Below are 19,082 nucleotides of genomic sequence, written 5' to 3'. Positions count from 1 at the left end.
ATTAAAATAGCTTTTCTTTGCTAATAGTTGCAGTTTCAGATCAGGAAAACTTTTGGTAAAACATAGTTTATGATTCTGAACATTTTTGCATATCAGTTATTTCAACTCTTCTTAACCATTTTATATGAAACATCATTTGCTAGCAACATTTTATTTCTTTCCACAGGTCTAGAGTACTTGTGATATATACTGGCCTCGAGACATAAGGCGACTTACAAATGGGACTTGACATTCTTCTAGGTTGCGCATATAAAACTATTAGTCATGTTACACCACTTCCTTCATTTAAAAAAACTGCATCCAGACACTCATTTTATTTGAACTTTTTGAATTATGCGACTAAAAAAGATATTACCAAATGGTAATTAGTTCCCTCATAATCCCAGATTACATACTCCCTATTCATTCAGCTAAAAAACCAGAAAACAACCCTGAAGTCCACAAAATCCAAATAATTGAAATATTATAAACTTCTGAACCAATACATATGTGGCAAGGGTACCCCAACACAAAAAAATTTTTCCCCCCTTGGAGATGACAGTATTTTCTCTTATTTGAAACTGCTCATGATTTTGAGAAGGGTAAAGGATTCAGAGCTCTCTGCACCTGGAAAACAGCTTTGGGAGCAGGAAGAAATTGCCTAAATGACTAACTGCGGCAAAGTTCATGCTTAGACTGTCAGAGGCGGCTGTCGAGCTTCCTGTCTTGGGAGTAGCACACTTTTACCCAAGTATCTGGGGCAGGGGGTGCAACAGTGGAGTTTGTTGCAACACATGTCCTTACATACCCCGTAGGAAAAGGATGGCCTGGGAGTCCTAGGAGCTGTCACAGCAGAGGTAATTCATGGCTCGACTTTTGTTGGGCTCAGATAAGAGATCTGGATACTTCAAGCTTATCTGTTTCTATGTTTTGTATTTGTTTTCTTTTCTCCTAGTTTCCTAAGGAGGTTTTTTGGAAAAGCTCTGACCTTAGAGGAGCTAGAAGAATTAGAATGGCAGAGAGGCTCTGGCCGGGATGGCTCAGTTGGTTGGGCTTCATCTGGTCAGGGCACACGCCTGGGTTGCAGGCTCGATCCCCAGTAGGGGGTGTGCAGGAGGCTGCTGATTGATATTTCACTCTCACATCGATGCTTCTCTCTCTCTCCCTCTTCCTTTCTCTCTCTCTAAATATCAATAAACTTTTTTTTTTTGAGAGTGGTAGAGAGGTAAGAGGTTGCCATGTATCACAGGTAGAATCCACCATCTTATGATCCAGGCAAATCAATCGGCTGGTGCAGGCAAGCACCTGGGGAGGAGGGGAGGGTTGGGAGTCTCCCCCGAGTAAATACTGTACCCCAGTGAGATTAGGTTAATGGTGCATTCGGCCTTGTGCAGAGACAGCTGGGACATGCGTTCACTAGGGACTGGCAGCCCCTGCGTGCAGCTCCTCACCTGAACACTCACCCTCACTCACTGACTCCTGTGACCTGAGCAGGGCGCCTATCGGCAGTGTTGGCAGTGTTCTGAGCAATAGATTCCTCTCTTCTCTCCTTACAAGGGAGTACCTTGTAGATGTAACTTGTGAGAGTAAAGGCTGAAGCTCAAAACACCAAGGTTAAGTGTTGTTGAGAAGTACTAGCCTCTTGTAAGAGGAGACTGCCAGGGGCGGGGGCTGGCTGAATGGGTAAGGCTTCTTTGCCAGGGTTAGGCTTAGAACAACAATAATCTTCGTACTCTGCTATTTGAGAGCCTCACTACAGTTTCCTAGTTTAAGATCTTTTTTACTCACTCAGGAGGCCCACTGCTCAATGATCCTCGGTTAACATCAACGCCTGACCCATTCTTAGTTCTTTGACTGCTTTCCCCTAACGTACAGCTTCACTTACAGGCAAAGACTGGCCTGTAGCACAAAACAATGGAGTTGCAAGGAAAGGTTTATTGTTTCTCATTTTATCAGATGATTTACCCTGTACTTTGGCCCCACAATCGAACTAGGCTATTTTAAAAATCTTAAAATACAGTGGATTTTCCAGGTAAAATGTATCTTGGGACCTTTCTTCCACCCATCACAGTTTTGGAAAAAATCAATCTTTAAAAATGCTCAAAATGCAAGGGAAAGAAAACAGACGCGGCCTCTCAGTGTGTTCTCAGCCCCCAAAGGGCCTGATCCAACTGTAGGCTGTTTGAAGAATAGAGTAAGGACTTCTCATCTGAACTGAAAGAGTGGTTAAAATAATCACTAAAAATATAAGTGCTGTAGCAATAGCTCAAGGAACTGAGTACCATTCAGCCACAGTTATAGTACTGGGTTGCCAAGTTTGAGATTATATTCTTTTTGGGGGGGAAAGGGAAATGTAGAGAGAATTCCTGATTTTTTTTTCACCTTCAATAGTTTGTGGACAGAAAAATATTCCAGAGAAACAATCTAGAATTCCAGAATGAAGATGATATATTTTTCAAAACTCCAGTTTACAGCCACCAAATTAAAAACACAGATACTTCATCGAGATGTCTGCTGTGAGAACAGTCCAGGGAAAAGTTGTAAAATGAGAATTTCATAGGATTAGTGCCAGTTCCTTGCTAAAACCAAACTTTTAACACTTTAAAAGATATGGTATATTGAAATGATTTAATATTTAACCTCATCAAAAAGAAAGAAATACAAACATTCATGGGAGTCAAATGATACCACACCTGCTATGGTCTCAATATCTGTGCCTCTCCCCCCCATGTTGAAAATTAACATCCAATGTGATGATCCTAGGAGGTATGGCCTTGGGAGGTAATCAGGCCATAAGGGTGGGGCCCTCATGAATGGGATTAGAGTCTTGACAAGCGAGAACCCAGAGAGCTCATCTACAAAGTGGGTTCTCACCAGACACCCTCTGGCATCTTGATGTTGAACTTCCCAGCCTCCAGAACTGTGAGAAATAAATGTGGTTTATAAGCTACTCGGTTTATGGTATTTGGTTATAGCAGCTCAAATGGACTAAGATAAGATCGCCCATAGCCACAGCCTGTGTTGCTATACCTGTCTCAATCCAAGGAGTTACCTGACTTAGCCATTTACTGCATCCGCATTACATTAAAGGCCCAACTGCCTTGCCACAGGCCCTTGCCTTACAAAGGGGCAGCAGGAAATGTTGCGAGGCCACCTCTGTGTTAAGAATAAAAAGTGCCTTTTTGCTATAATACCTGAGCATGTTATGATTCTTGTATTCTTTTCCTGTCACCTGCTATTGTTCTACATCAGGGTACACTAGATGAAAGAATCCTTCCATTCCTCCTTAGGACAGGCATGCAAGGCCATTTTGGGAAAACCACTCATATCATTACTTCAATTCCTTGTTGTTATGATTCTCTTGTCAGGAGGGCGTCTAAATACAGGCCCACAACCCTTTTTCTAAAGTCCTTGCACCAAATGTATTTAAAATTCAAACTTTTTTTTTTTCCAGATAGCTTATCTCTTGCATATATTATACAAACTTCCAATGAGGTCTAAGCCAGCACCTCGTAATCAAATACATTAATATTTCTGTCGTGAAATATAGGCATTTTCACAATAAATAAGGACTGCCAATAGTCTCAAATCAAATCAGGGCAAACTTTGCAATTAAATGAGTTTTGGTGTTAATTTTGAAAAAAAAAAAAAAAACCCTTCAGTTTTCTGGGCATTTGGATTTTAAAATGGACAGTAAGAGAGTATCGATCTGTACTGGGTTTTCAGAGTTCAGACAAATTGATCTATTGGTGCTCAGAGAAAGAAGAGATGGGCCGCATTGCAAATAACCTCAGGGGACCTTTCCAAGGGCTCTTTAGTCACAGAATTTGACTACATTAAACAGGATTTAAGGTAAGTGGCTTGTCCTTGTTCCTGGGCTCCTGTCCCGTAACCTTAAAATATTCTGTCCCTGAGCATGAGTCTGTGATGGTACTGTCATCAAGGACTCTGAGCTGCCTTGCTGTTCTGCAGGGAAGGGGCCCAGAAGTGGGCAGACCTGCCTACTCTGAGACTCACAGGAACATTCCCAGACTAGAATGAAAACCTCGACAAGGCAAGAGTGTTGGAGCCAACTGGCACGCTTGCACATGACTCCCTGATACAGTAATGACACAGTTTGATTTTTTAGGGAATATAAAAACTCAAAAATAAAAAAAGTGCCTTTTTCCTTAATATAGGAGAAAAAAAAATTTTTAAAGCCCTAATCTTTGAAGTTTTCAGGTTGGGATTGGGAAGATTATATTCTGGGTTGTGCTAGGGATTCTATACTAGGGAGCGGGTAGATTGTCCGTGAGATGCGGGGTTGTCGCCAGTGGAAACAAACGGAGATAAAGGCTTACTTGGCTTCCAGGGCCAGTGCAATGATGCCCGCAGCCATGGGGGCCGAGGCAGATGTCCCCGTGTGGTTGTCCGTGCACCGCTGCCTCAGGTCCGTAGTGATCTAAAAGACAGAAGTGCACATTTTTAGGGTTCTGGGGCCAATGTGAATCACGTGCAAGTAGAAAGAAATGTACTTATACAAGTGGAATGGAGGGGTGTTGAAATAGTTGTTTTAAATTCCCTGTTCCTGTGCTCCTATGACCCTATCACTTCCAGTGAATCACTTAAATCAACTTTGGAAAGGGAAGGGTTTGGAAACTGGACTAGGGGAGCGTTTGGCCTGAAACATAAGGGTTGGGCAAGTTCTCCTTAAATTTTATTCCCTAGACCCCTAGCCACCTCACTTGCCTCACCCTTGTCCCAGCTCTAGTTAAAGCTACAGTTCTTTCATTACTCAATATTTTTACTTTTTAAAAATCCTCACCTGAGGATATTTTTTCCATTGCTTTTCAGAGAGAGTAGAAGGAAGGAAGGGGAAGGGAGAGGGGGACGCAGGGAAAGGAAGAAGGGAAGAAGGGGAGAGGAGAGAGAGAAACATTGATGTGAGAGAGGAGACACATTGACTGGTTGCCTCCTGCGCACACTTCGACCGAGGAACTGGGAGTGAACCCTCAACCCAGGTATGTGCCCTTGACCAGGAATCAAACCTGCAACCCTTTGGTGTGCAGGCCCACACTCTAACCACTGAACAACACTGGCCAGGGCTACCCCACTATTTTTAATAATCCAGACATGTTGCACAGCAACCAAACAGTGAGTTAGGCATTGGTAGCATAAGGAGTAAAGCACTCAGCCTGGTCCCTGCCCTTCCAGAACTGTTAGGTAGGGGGAGCCTCAGGTTTTAAGCAAAAGGTATGCTCTGCCATAGAAGGAACATTTGTTTAAGGACTTTTTAGAATTCATGGAAATGCTACATAGAAGAACCAAGGATTTCTCAAAGATCTAACACAAATACTAAAAGCCAGGTTCAGCCCATGCGCTTGATATGAAATTATAGCACTAAGTACATCTTATCTATAATAATAAAAGGATAATATGCTAACTAGACCAGACATCCTTCCTGATGAAGCTGGGGCCAGAGGGAAGCCAGCCCAGGTCCTGGGTGTCTGCGGGTGGCCGGAGAAAGGAAGCAGCCCGGGTCCCGGATGCCTGCGGGTGGCCGAAGAAGGGAAGCAGCCTGGGTCCCGGGTGCCTGCCTGCAGCCAGAGGAGGGAAGCCCGGGTCCCGGGTGCCCGAGGGAAGCCGGTGCCGGCAGCTGGGGAAAGGAAGGCCTACTCTTGCACGAATTTTCATGCATTGGGCCTCTAGTATATTATAGAAGGACATCAGCTATTTCTTCATTTTCATCAATCATAATGTGAGAGCTAGATCACGTTTTCCTCTTAGTGTGAATGTGGCTCAGTAACAGACCCATCAAGCAAGGATGGTGCTTGTCAACCTTTGTTTCATGACCATTTCACTAAGAAAAATTAAATTCAGATTGTCCTTAACAAGAGATTAAACACTATGAGGTAAGATTCTGTGAACCACTGTAATATCTAAAATTTTGTAAACCCATTCCTCCTGACAAGCATCCATTTTTGGCCCCTTGGGGCTGATATCACTCCTGCTGGGAATGCACAGGGCGTGTGAGATGAGCTGGCGGTCTCATAACAGTTATTGGAGACAGCAGTAAAGCTTTCTTCAGCATTACAACAAATATAGTCCCCATATTTTACAGGTAAGAGACTGAGGTGAAAGGTCATCAGAAAGGCACAGGGAGATAGAAGCAAAGTCCTGTTGTTCTAAGGAGCATCCTTTAAGAAGAATGTGGAGATTAGGTGATTTGGAAATAAATTTGGTCTTCCCAGGAAAAGCTTTGTAACTCCCTAAAAATAAATCCTCCCCTAAAACCTTCCTCAGTGCCACATGAGGTCAGAGTAGACTCTAATTACTTGTGTTGGATCTAGATTGACATCCTGACTGAGCTTCACCAGAGGCCATCGGTACTCATTGTCTTTCCTTTGCTCCTTTGGTACCTCCACTGTTACCAGATTCTCCATACCAGGTGGGGACTGATACACAAGAAGTGGGCGGGTAAACAAAAACATACAGAACCACACAGACCTGGTGATGGGAGAGAGGAGACAAGCTTTGAACTCTTTTCCTAAATGACTGAATGGTGTGCCAGAGCCCCAACTGTGCGTTTGGCAGGCAGGGAAGACTGTTTCTGGCCAGCTTCTCAACCTCCACATTGGATGCCTGCAAGATGTCTGGATAAACAAAGCCCTAAACACTCCTACATTAAAAAAAACTTCCTGTATTTATTTAAAATTATTTTTTCTAATCGATTTTTAGAGAGAGAGAGAGAGAAATATCAATGTGAGAGCAAAACACTGATCACTGCCTCCTGCACACCCAATACTGGGGGCTCAAGCCCAAAATGCAGGCATGTGTCCTGACCGGGGATTGAACCAGCAACCTCTTGGTACATGGGGCTACACCAGGGGTGGGCAAACTTTTTGACTCGAGGGCCACAATGGGTTCTTAAACTGGACCGGAGGGCTGGAACAAAAGCATGGATGGAGTGTTTGTGTGAACTAATATAAATTCAAAGTAAACATCATTACATAAAAGGGTACGGTCTTTTTTTTTTTTTTTAGTTTTATTCATTTCAAACGGGCTGGATCCGGCCTGTGGGCTGTAGTTTGCCCACGGCTGGACTACACCCAACCATGTGATCGGGCCTAAGCCAGCAGTCAGACATCCCTCTAGCAGTCCGGGAACCCTCACTCCTTACCACCCGCCTGCAGGGGAGGTGGGAGAGCCTCCGGCCACTGCCACTGCACTTACCAGCCATGAGCCCAGCTTCTGGCTGAGTGGCACTTCCCCTGTGGGAGTGCACTGACCACCAGGGGGCAGCTCCTGTGTTGAGCGTCTGCCCCTGGTGGTCAGTGCATGTCATAGCAACCAGTCATTCCGCCGTTCAGTTGATTTGCATATTAGCTTTTTATTATATAGGATATGCACATTGCTGTACAACAGATCTCTAGAACTTTTAATCTTGTATGACTGAAACTCTACCCACTGAGTAACTCCACTTTTTCCCCTCCCTCCAACTCTGGCAACAACCATTCCACTTTTGCTTCTATGAGTTTGTCTACTTTACGTACTTCTAATAGGTAGAATTATACAGCATTTGTCTTTTTTTGTGATTGGTTTATTTCACTTAAAATTCTGTCCTCAAGGTTCATCCATGTTGTAGGATTTCCCACTTTTTAGGCTGCATAGTATTCCATTGTATGTATATGCTACATTGTCTTTATTAATCCATCTGTCAATGGACACTTGGGTTACTTTCCCCTCTTGGTATTTTGAATAATGCTGCAATGAACATGGGTGTGCAAATATCTCTTCGAGATTCTGTTTTCAATTATTTTAGATATGTACCTGAAGTGGGACTGGTGGATCATTGAAAAGGTATTTCTACTTCATTTGAAATGATGGGTAAATCTGCAGCCCTATTTTCCAAAGGCCTGATCCCTAAATCAATGCATAAACAGCCCAGGAGCAGCCGGTTTCCCTGTTTTCAGATACGCTCTTGTTGAAAGATGGCCTTGCTGCATTCTTCCCATTTTACCTCACCCTCATGGTCACGTTCCTTTGCCAAGTTTTCTTTCTTTTTTTTTTTCAATGACTTGTGCCTGGATTCAAAATTTTTCATGATGTTTTCCCACTTGGCTCCCTTTCCTTATTCTTCAGACACTTTCAATGCACAGAATCAAATCCAGAATAAACACTCCAAGTGTGTGTTGCATTTTTGAGTCTAATAAATTACCACCTCCTGCCAATCCCAAACATGAACAATAAAAGTTTTAGGATGTCGGGTTTGCAATCGGAATTTGCCCTATCTATATATAGACATCAGGTATAGACACCTATATATTATATTATACATATAATAATAGACTTAAACAGAAAGCTACTCAGTGCTTTTACATATAAACACCAATTTAGTGATAAATGCTATTGATATAGGTAGGACTGCAGAATTCCAGTCACCACTGTGCTTTTATCTCTCTCCCCCCGACACCCCTCCCCGCCAACCACTTCAAGGAGATGAAACTTGAGTAGTGAGCAGGGGTGGGAAGGGAGTGGAACAGGAAGGTGATGGAGAGGAGGAAGGAATGGAGAGAAAAGAAACAAAAACATCCTCACTCCCTTCTCATCCTGCCTTAAGTGGAAATTCCAGCTGGGTCCTCTCAAGAGGAAGTTACTGTCAGTGGTAAAGATATTTAGGTGTAAATTACCAGAAAGATCTAAGGCAGGGTTTTCATCATTAAGAGTAGCCACAGTACCGGAGAAATTTTTGTGTCTATCTTTAGAAAGAAAAGGCAAAGACCACCAAGGAGCATGCAATCTTGAAGAAAAATGATGTTCTGAAAACTGGAACCACACGGGGTAACCCCATTAATCATAACGCATGCATACAAGATCTGACACGGTAATTTAAAGGAAAAGTTGCACTCAGCCCACATCCCAGGGCAGGGAGTCCAGAGATGCTGTATGTGAAAACGGAACAATAAAGCACTTCACGTTTAGATTCCATTGTAAAGAATGTCTCGGAACCTGGTTGCAAGCCCGGTGGCGCATCTTGCACGCTCCAAATTCCCTCAATTCGCTACCCAAATCAGAAACAGAATTTTCCTCCTCAGAACCCCTCTGATTGCTCAAGAAAATATCATTTCTGCCCATCAGAGTGAAGAAAACAGGAGATGACACCAGGCCCCAAGCCAGATCAAAGCTGTCCTGATCGGCAAATTAGATTTTCAGCCTGTCCCAGGATGAGTAGCAGATGGTTTTTTTGGACTCTACAAAGTTAGGGACGCCATCCTCCTATGGTGAGAAGGGGTGGGTTTTGTTCAGGCCCAGCCTGGCTTCCTTGGAGAAGAACCATCACTTTTTCTCATCCTAAACCATTATTTCCTAATCTTTCATATTTCATTACTGGGGCTGATTGAATCTTTTATTTTAGTCTGTTGATGTCATTCTCCAGGGAATCTCAGTCCAGACTGACTTTGGCCGTAAGCGACAAGCCTTTATAGCAGCCCTCCAGTTAAGAGTTTTTTATCTCTGGGTTATCTTGTGATCTGTTTTATTTTGAAGGTGCCATATTGCCTCTTATCTGGTAAAAGTGCAACTGAACAGATAGTTTTCAAACATGAAATGAATTTGTCTCTGGTGTTGATTTTCATTTGGATTAGAAATGTGCCCAGAAAGCTGTTTCAGACACAGCTCTGAGCGATAAGGAGAGAAATGAAAAACCTTAAATGTGTCCATGGATAAAACAGAAGAAGCTGATTTATGAAAGCACAGCAAAATAAAAAGGAACTGAGGACCAATTAATGCTTTATGTGTTCACCAAAGTCACAAGGACTGGTGTAAAATTCAATCATTGCTGACAAATCCACATGAAATTCCACTCACGTGTTGCTACGAGAATCTATAAATGCGAACTGCAAAAGTAAGGTTTTGCTTACAAATGTGAGGTTGCGATCACTACAGAAAGATGCCATCTTACATCATGTTTGCTCGGAGCTCGTAACGTTAGGTACGGAGCAGAAGCACAGTATTGGCTAAGTTGAATTGCTAAAGTCAAGCTCATCTGAGCTCATTTTGTTCTGTACTTTAAACTCTCCCACTTCTTAGGAAAGACTTCAAGGTCACTTCTTCATCGACTCTCCAAACAGAACTCACATAAACTTATAAGCAACCTACAAAAAGTATGTGTGTATATGTCTATATGCAATCCAGGGGCTAAGTAAAGGAGAGCAATTCCCCCCACAGGTATGGCTACCACCACAGGCAAGCTGCAATGTGTGAGGCAATGGGTAATAGAGGTGTGTGTGTGTGTGTGTGTGTGTGTGTGTGTGTGTGCGCGCGCGCACATAAGAAAACCACATTTAGTCCCACGAGAACGCTCCAAGGAAGATATACTATTTATTAACTTAGTAGGTGGAGGTTGGGGGAAGCTAACTTGCCCAAGCACTAACGGCTACTGAAGAGCGGGTAGGTGGTGAAGTAGTAAATCCTGCAATGGCAGAAAAGAAAAAGCCGAGTCACAGAGTGTGGTCATGTGGGAGAGTAAGGGTGACAGACCACCACCAGCAAGGACGGTGGGACCTGGGACCGGCCTAAGTCAGCCAGTGGGCACACCGAGTCTCCTTTGGGCCACAATAAATATCAGAACTTTTCAGGAACAAACTTTCCTTTCCCTCCCCCTCCCGACTCCCATTCTCAAGAGAATATGTACCAAACTTCCACACAAACTAAACACATCTGGGTTTGCTAGTCTTTCACTCATGAAAAGTAATGAGAGTTCCGGAATCAAAAGGAGAAACAGAGAGAGGATAGAGAAAGTACCTGTACTGACTAATGAGTTGAGTATTGGGGGAGTTCACGATGTTTCTGCAAAAGGAAATGCGTGGCTGCTGAGGGGCACTAAAAGCAATAAGATAATTCCTCCACGTGGAATTGGTGGTTCAGGCCAACCCCGATACACTCCAGGCAGCAAGTTTGTTTTGAACACAAATGAATAAAATGACATCAGGAGAGGGTTGAGTAGAGCATATATTCTCACAACCTTGGCTCACAGAACCCATCCCAGGAGGGATACCATGGCCCCCGAATTCTAATCACCGAGCCAAATTACTACGGGGGGGCGCGGGGAGGCAAAGACTCAACTAGTCCCAAAGGCAAGAGATAATTTAATGACGGGAGTGACTGGGAAGAGAGGGGAGCTTCAGCTCCCAAACAGAACTTGGCAGAAATGCTGGGATGGGATGTAGTTATAGACTGGATCTTTAATGGTCTTTGACACTAAGAAAGGTAATATGTTACAGCTATATCAAATCGTAAGATGGAAAATGGATCCAGGCAATTTTCTACGCTAATATATTGTCACATACCCTTTGCCTCTCACCAACCTATCAGCAGGAGCAGTTTTCCTTAGAGAAACACAACACCCCTGTCTTCCTGTAAACACTCCTAAAGCTTCCATCCTTCCCGATGTCTGATTAGTCATTTATGCCTAATTAGTTATTAAGCTCAGGCTCTGGGAAGATCAAAACAAAGTCTTCAATCTCAAGTACTTTCCATTCTAGTGTGAAAAACAGTCAATAAGAAAATGTACAATCTCATGTTAAGTAGCTCTGTGGAAACTAGAAAGAAAATTGAACGGTCTAAGGGTAGAGTATAGTGGAGGGAAGAACCGCTGTTTCAGGGGAGGTGAAGAAGAATATCCTCTCTGAGGTGGAACTTGAGAACAGACATAATAAAGAAGTGGTTTCTGGTCTAACAGACTTCACTTCTCCCAGGACAGAGCCCTGAGTTGAATGTCACACAAAACAGCATATGCTTGGGGAATTTGGTGCCCACTCTGTGCTACAGGCACTAGCAACTCAGATTGGCAGAGTTTTAGGTTTTTGCAAGAGGACCAATTGTCTGAGGGGGGTTATGAAAAGGTCTAATGAAAGTCAAAATAAGTGCGCCATGTTGTAAAAAAAAAAAAAAAAAATGGCACCAATTGTCATATAGCCCCATACTGGGTTGTCCCTGAAAAATGGCCTGATAGCATATTGGTTGCAAGGTGGATTTGGGGGCGTCTATCTGATTTTGGTTGGAATCTGGGCTCTACCACCTACTAGCTTTGTTTCTCTTAACCTTTCGAGCTTTAGGTTTCTCATCTGTAAGGCAAGGAAAACACCTTATCTTCCTGCAAAGTGTTCTGGAGACATGATGAGGACATGCATTCAATGTACATAGTGCAGGGGCACACATTAGAGGACCACAATGTTATATTTAGGACATTTTGAAGCACTATAAACATATTACATATTACATTTTCAACACGGACTAAGATGTATACACTATGGTTAATTAAAATATTACTTCATACCATGGCTTTATAATAACCAGTCATGTCCACTGGTTTCTGTTTATCTTATAGAGGAGCTTCTTATTGCAGTGATCTTGATATTTTGGTGCTTCATCTGCTATAATAATATGATATCGGCCCCCCCCCCCCCCCGATCGGATCTATTAAAGCATGAATGGAATACCAAGGTCCACAGTCATCCTAACAGTAGTGGCAGGAAACCAAGAGATGGATGGAGACCTCGCTATGTTTTGAAACCCAGGCGAGGATTTCCTGCTTGCATGCCGCAAGAAGGCATTTGTTGAGGACAAGGTCACTTTATTTAACAGAAGTGCTTTCCGAGAAGCAGAGAGGAGATGTTTCCTCTCTCCTGGGTCCCCAGCAGCTGCCTTGGTTCAGATCACAAAGGTGCTCTGTGACTGAGGAATGATGAGTGTGCACTTCTGAAGAGGCTGCAAGTGACAAAAGAAAACGAATGACCCCGGGAAGAGAGCCCCGAGCAGAAAGGGAGACATTGCCATCCCCGTAACACTCCATCACAGATGCCACTAACAGGATGCGGGCATCTCCGAGGGGCCACCCGAGTCTGGTTCAAAGCCTGATGAAGACAAGGTCCCAGGAGCAACACAGGACTCTCTGTCATCCTGACATCTAGAAGGAAAAGGGGTCAGCTGGACCATAAAAGGCTGATGTGGCTGCCAACTCTACTCATGTTCACACTGTTAACATGTTCGCCATCAAAGTGCCTTTCTTTATGGCAGTGGTTCTCAACCTTGACTGCACATTAGAATCACCTGGGAATCTTTTTTAAATCCTGATTTCTGGGCCCCATCCTCCAGAAATTCTGTTTCTTTGTTATGGGGTGGGGCCACAACATTAGTAACAAACAGAATTTCCAGAGGACGAGGCCCAGAAATCAGGATTTTAAAAAGATTCCCAGGTGATTCTAATGTGCAGCCAAGGTTGAGAACCACTGCTTTATGGGGTGTTTGAAACAGATTCAGTATTTTATAGATCGGCAGAACGGGGCGGGGGGGGGGGGGGGAGAGGGGGGGTGCAACAAGCACCTCTGTTAACAACAGCTGGGAAAATTACCAGCCTAGCTTCATTTCTGCAGGATGCAGAAAGCTACACTGACTCGGGGAACCATGGTACCAGCCACTGACTGTGTCAGGTGCTGTGTAAATACCTTACACCTCATACTTATTCTCTTCATGAGAATCTGTGAGGTTGATGCTGGTTTTACCTCCATTTTATAGATGAAGAAACCAAGATGCTGTGAAGGCTGCTTAGCCCCTGCACAGTCTGAAGCTAGCGACTATAGTTTGAAACAGCTCCCATATTTCCTCTCCAATTGAGAATAATCCGGAGATTCTAGCAAAATAAGAGAATCTGAGAACCAGATAAAGAAAATTGCTAGTAAGCTGCTGTAATGAAAACGGGAGAGATTAAATGCAAATTAGAAATAAGTAAATGTTAAATATATAGTGAGTCAGTAAAGGTTTGACATCAAAAGCAGCAACTAGGGAAAAGTAAAGTACAGGACCCAAAGCAAGGATATGCCAGTGTCCACCTTCCCTTTCAAGCTTTCTCCTGGACCACCGAATGGACCAATTTGTCCATCCATGAGAGAATCCTACATGACCACCCTGTCATGGGGATCATGAAAGCTACTGCACAATCACAGCAAATAGTGATGAAGGGACCAGGAAGGTCAAGTCTCAGGACTAAATCTAACAGTAACAGTTTTGAGGTCCCTCTGTCCACACTGTTTCTCCTATATGAGGCTCAGACAACCCTCCCTTCCTTTTGATATTTTACCCTTTGGATTGTAAGTTTCCCTTAAGGAAGACAATTATGGAATTTAACAGTACCCCTCCTCCAACCCCAGCAATTAGGGATAAATTGGACTAGATGGGCCTATTTACTTTGAAGCAAAGGTGAGTCTATCTCAAACTGCCTTCATACTTGAGAGGTATAAGAAGGGGATTCTTAGTTCAGAGAGTTTTGTCAAGATTTTCATGATGCAGGACTGACCAATGTCCCTTATAACTAGTGGACACTGACCATTAGTTCTGAGAAACAATGTCTTCATATTTGAAAGCTGAAGGAACATTCCTCTATTATAATAGTTCCATGATGAAGATAACAAACACATCACAGAGGATCACGATCCCATTAAGAAAGCTGTGAAACTTCAAAACTACTCATCTCTGTATTTTCTCTTTTCATATTTCACTGTGTATTGCAGAGTTATGTTTACTGATGATTGATGGAGGTGCTTAAAGGCAGACCCATGTGTATATCTTTTAGCCCAGCTATGGTAGAGAAGTTAGGGCAAGATGGGGACAGATGGGATCTGTACATGGTAGATAGTTTTTATTTAAATCAATCTGCAAAACGTCACTAAAGAAGGTCTTAAGAAGTAACTGAAAAATGAAACATAAAATCATATAACAAGAATGAATAAAGAACACCATGGATGAGGTAGGGTCCTATCACTGCCATGGAAAAGTCAGATGTAGCATCGATAAGACCCGAGAGCAAGGTCTTGGCTAAATGTTAAAAGGTGGCAGGCATAGCAGCTGAACTCCACTTTAGTAAGACAAATCCCTAGACAGGTCACAAAACCATGATCAGGAAAAGAGCAAAGTACAAAGGTGTTTGACATTTAGAATCAGCAGCACGTGCAGGGTACCCCCAAAGCCAGATCTTTCTGGAGCACAAATGGGTCAGCTAGTACACAAAGTTCTTTTTATTTACTTCCTCATAATCTCTGTAATAACTCCACAAACTATGAACTATTAAATGTCCCCCACTTTACAAGCAAGGGCACTAAAAGAGAAAAATTCAGTACTGTGTCTAAGGTTACCCAGCTAGTAAATAGTTCAACACCCAATGAAACCCATGCAGGCTGGTCCTGCAACCTGAACTCTCACCAATCCTTTGCTGTCTGCATAGAGAGTAGGCATGTTAGCAAGCAGGAGATCACACAGGACTCTGCTTTTCACTCAGGCCAACTTGGTGAGGAAATATTAGAAAAGCATCTTTTGCATAGGTTTCGTTCACGTTAAATAAAGAGAGTCCAACTGGAATTCTGGGTTTCCTCCTATACTTCTGTTTTTCACTCTGAATTAGCTGTCTTTGGAAACCAAAGCCCTACGCTAAGGCTGAAAGGCAGTGTGGGGACTACAGGGATACAGGCACCGGGCTCAGAGTCAGATTTAGATTCCAGTCCCTTCTTACCACTAACTCACTGGGTAAAGGGGAACCATTCATCTGTCCTCCATATAACTGAAGCGTAAGCATGTCTAAGGCCACATTAAATGCAGGAATGTCATCATCTGGACAGGGTTTGTCCACGAAATGGTAACATTTACAAATACTTGTATTGAGTAATCAGCTAATCAGACTTTCTATTTCCATGTATTACATGTGCATATAAATTTGTGATTTCCCACCTGGCTGGAGTGGCTCAGTTGGTTGAGTGCTGCCCAGAGCACCAAAAGGTTGCTGGTGAGATTCCTGGTCAGGGCACATATCTGGGTTGCAGGTTTGATCCCTAGTTGGGGAGCATATGGAAGGCAACTGATCGATGTTTCCCTCTTTTCTTTCTTTCTCTCTCTCTCTCTCTCTCTCTCTCTCTCCCCCCCCCCTTCCTCTCTCTAAGCAGGTCCTCAGGTGAGTATTAAAAAAAGAATTTGTGATTTTCTGTCTGGATGTCAAAGTGAAGGATAAATAAATACATCATGGCAGGCATGCAAATGGCACGTACTATTTTCTTATCGTAGGACTCTCCGCTGCTGTAGGTTGTGGCCAGTGTGGAGGAACACTCTTCCAGGTACCATGGCTTCTTTCCACTCTCGGCTGTGCTGCTGATGGAAATGGTGTAGATGCTGTTGGTGTAGCCGTCACAGGAGCAGTGGTCTTTGCTCCTTCCGCCATTGCCTGACGCCCAGACAAAAACAGAGCCCAGGCCTCTCCGCCCCTGTTCACAAAGACAAAATGTTAAAAAGTTACATGATGGAAGATGAGGGTCCCAGGCTCTAGATGAAGAGATTAAAATTGACAAGACACAATCAGATATTTGCAGGAGGATGTGATGCTATTTTAATAACATGCTGGGTTTAACTTTAAGTTGTGTTTTGATGTAAGAGGAGTTACTTGTAGAAACAAAAATAATCCACTGTAATGTATAGCATGGTGACTATCCTATATAATAAAAGCCTAATATGCTAAGTGTCCAATTGTCCAGTCATCTGTTCAACAAATCAAAGTATAATATGCTAATGATATGCTAAGGCCACTCAACTGCTCGCTATGATGTGCACTGACCACCAGGGGGCAGACGCTCCAACTGGTAGGTTAGCTTGCTGCTGAGGTCCAGCCCATTAGGACTGAGCAAAATGGGCCAGACATGCCCTGGAGCCCTCCTGCAGTCCCTCGCCGGCCCCGATCATGTACCAGTGAGTTCCCTTGGCCTGGTCTGTGCCCTCAGGGGATGTCAGAGAGCCGATTTTGGCCCGATCCCATAGGCCAGGTTGAGGGATCCCACTGGTGCACGAATTCTTGCACTGGGCCTCTAGTGATTAATAATAGTGTATTACATATTTGAAAGTGGCTAAGAGAGTAGATTTTAAAAGTTCTCATCATAAGAAAAAAATTGGTAACTATGTGAGATGATGGAAGTTAACTAGACTCACTCTCATGACATTTCACACTATATACAAACACTGAATCATAAACGTTGTACATTTGAAACTAATATAATATTATAAGTCAAATAAACCAATAGAAGAAGTAACTAAAATAATCTTCCTCACATGGCACGGTTATAGAAGTAACAATAGCACCAATCTATCTATATATATAAAAACCTAGGCAACTGGTCAATCATTTGACCGTTCGACTGGTCGCTATGATGTGCATTGACCACCAGGGGGCAGATGCTCAATGCAGAAGCTGCCCCCTGGTGGTGAGTGCGCTCCCACAGTGGGAGTGCCACTCAGCAGACCAATGGGCACCAGACGCCGGGCTCATAGCTGGTAAGCACAGCTACAGCAGTCTGCCCCCATGGCAGCACTAATGAGAGGTGGCGGCAGGTGCAGCGGGGCCAGTATGAACTGCAGTGGCACCTCAGGCTCCTCCTCAGCTGCCTGCCGCTTCGTGCACCACTACATCCCTTAAGGGGTCCCAGATTGTGAGAGGGCGCAAGCCAGGCTTAGGGACCCCGCTGGTGTACGAATTTGTGCACTGGGCCTCTAGTGATGACAATAATAAGGGCTAACATTTATTAGGTACCTACCATGGACCAAACATAGTTCTAAAGTTTTATGTGAATCAGAATGAATTCTTCTAATAACCCTGTGAGAATGGTGCAATTTGTGTCCCCACCATACAGGTGAATAATTGAGGTACAGAAGTCCAGTAATGCTCCTAAGGTCATACAGCCAGTACAAGGAAGGACAAAATTTGAACTCAGACAGCTGGACCCCAGAATTGTAATATTATTAATCACCAATCACCACAGTCAAATACTATTGCTACCAACATTTACATCCACCATGAAGGGGGTGCTACTGTGCACCCTCATTTCACAGGTGAGGAGCATGAGGTGTAGAAAGGTTATGTATTTATCTGAGATGACATGTCAGTGATTGGCAAAAAAAAGTCTGATATCCTTCCTTATAGAATTGTGCCTCCCCTGTGCATGGTGTGGACACTAATAGCTAAGGATTATTAATGGATGCTACCAGAAATAAAAGGATATCAAGAGATCAAATATGTTTGGAAACTCTGAGTTCAGCAAAATTAAACAGGTTCTCTTACTGCAGAACTTCTCAGAGTCTTTAATAGTGGTTGGTCATTGCAAAACTCTAAGAGGGGGGCACATTCTGAAGTAATTTTCAAACATATTTGATTGTAGATGACATCTTCAACCAGACTCATGATCTTACATAGCTAGGAGATGGAGTCATATTCTTCCTTGCCAAACCTTGGCATAAGTTAAAGCTATCCCTAATGTCATAAAATAATCAAGAAGAAAAGTAGAACATGGATATATTGAAGCATAATGACTATTTGGTTCTATAAGATGAGGTTTTGGGAGGAAAAAGAGGTAAGCCTAAGTGAAGAATATTTATAGGAATAGTTATAGCTGAGTCTGGGAGAAATCTCACCATTTTAAAACTAGAAGGCACACTGGAGGATATCTCACCAAACCTAACATTTAGTTTGTAATTAGGAAGCGAGAACCAAAAATCACATAGGGATGGCTGAGACTCTTCCTTCCAGGCCCTCACTTTATGGTCCTAGGGGTAGGGAAAAATATTTGGGATGTTGTCTTAGAATTTCTGGAAAAAAGAGCCAAGAAGAGAGACCACAAAGAATCCGGAGTATCTGTGATAAACTGTCTCTGACCTTGAATCCTCAAGGAACAGAATATTTATGACACGATTTGACCGACTTGAGCATAGATTTCCTTTTGTCCTTCAATGTGGAAAAATGCAATATGATTACACAGGAATGGGACAAATTCAGGAAGAGACAGGAAAAGAAACTTCTGGATGTTACTGCCCTGGACAGCTGGGTCTGGTTTACCTTCCTTCAGTCTCCCACCAAAATATTCATGAAACATAGAAAAAGATGCAAAAATCACCAAGCCACCATACACCAAGGACTATATTCAATAGTTTGTCAATCCCAGAATTGCCCCTCATTACCTGTGGGTGGCCAGATTTAAAAATTCTAGTCACTGACTTATACCTGGACTTCAGAAATAGACCATCTTAGCCAAAGAAGGAAGGTT

At 43.2% G+C, this 19,082-nt stretch overlaps 1 protein-coding gene across 4 annotated transcripts in view; it reads right to left on the bottom strand.

The window, feature by feature from the left end:
• PCSK5 (proprotein convertase subtilisin/kexin type 5) overlaps nucleotides 1–19,082 on the bottom strand; it is a gene marked incomplete at its 3' end in the record, with an annotated part of 420,910 nt that overhangs the window by 228,174 nt on the left and 173,654 nt on the right. For all 4 annotated transcript variants that reach the window (XM_081103066.1, XM_081103067.1, XM_081103068.1 and 1 more), the window contains exons 8-9: nucleotides 16,050–16,262; nucleotides 4,320–4,420 (exon numbers count right to left, since the gene is read on the bottom strand). In XM_081103066.1, the coding sequence (XP_080959192.1) occupies nucleotides 4,320–4,420; nucleotides 16,050–16,262 (314 nt within the window). The remainder of the gene's footprint in view (nucleotides 1–4,319; nucleotides 4,421–16,049; nucleotides 16,263–19,082) is intronic.

The sequence above is a fragment of the Myotis nattereri genome (genome assembly GCF_964212035.1).
Source record: "Myotis nattereri genome assembly, chromosome: 12".
Classification (NCBI taxonomy): domain Eukaryota; kingdom Metazoa; phylum Chordata; class Mammalia; order Chiroptera; family Vespertilionidae; genus Myotis; species Myotis nattereri.
The sequence above is the reverse complement of the archived record's forward strand: the minus strand, read 5'-3'. Positions and strand labels throughout refer to the sequence as shown.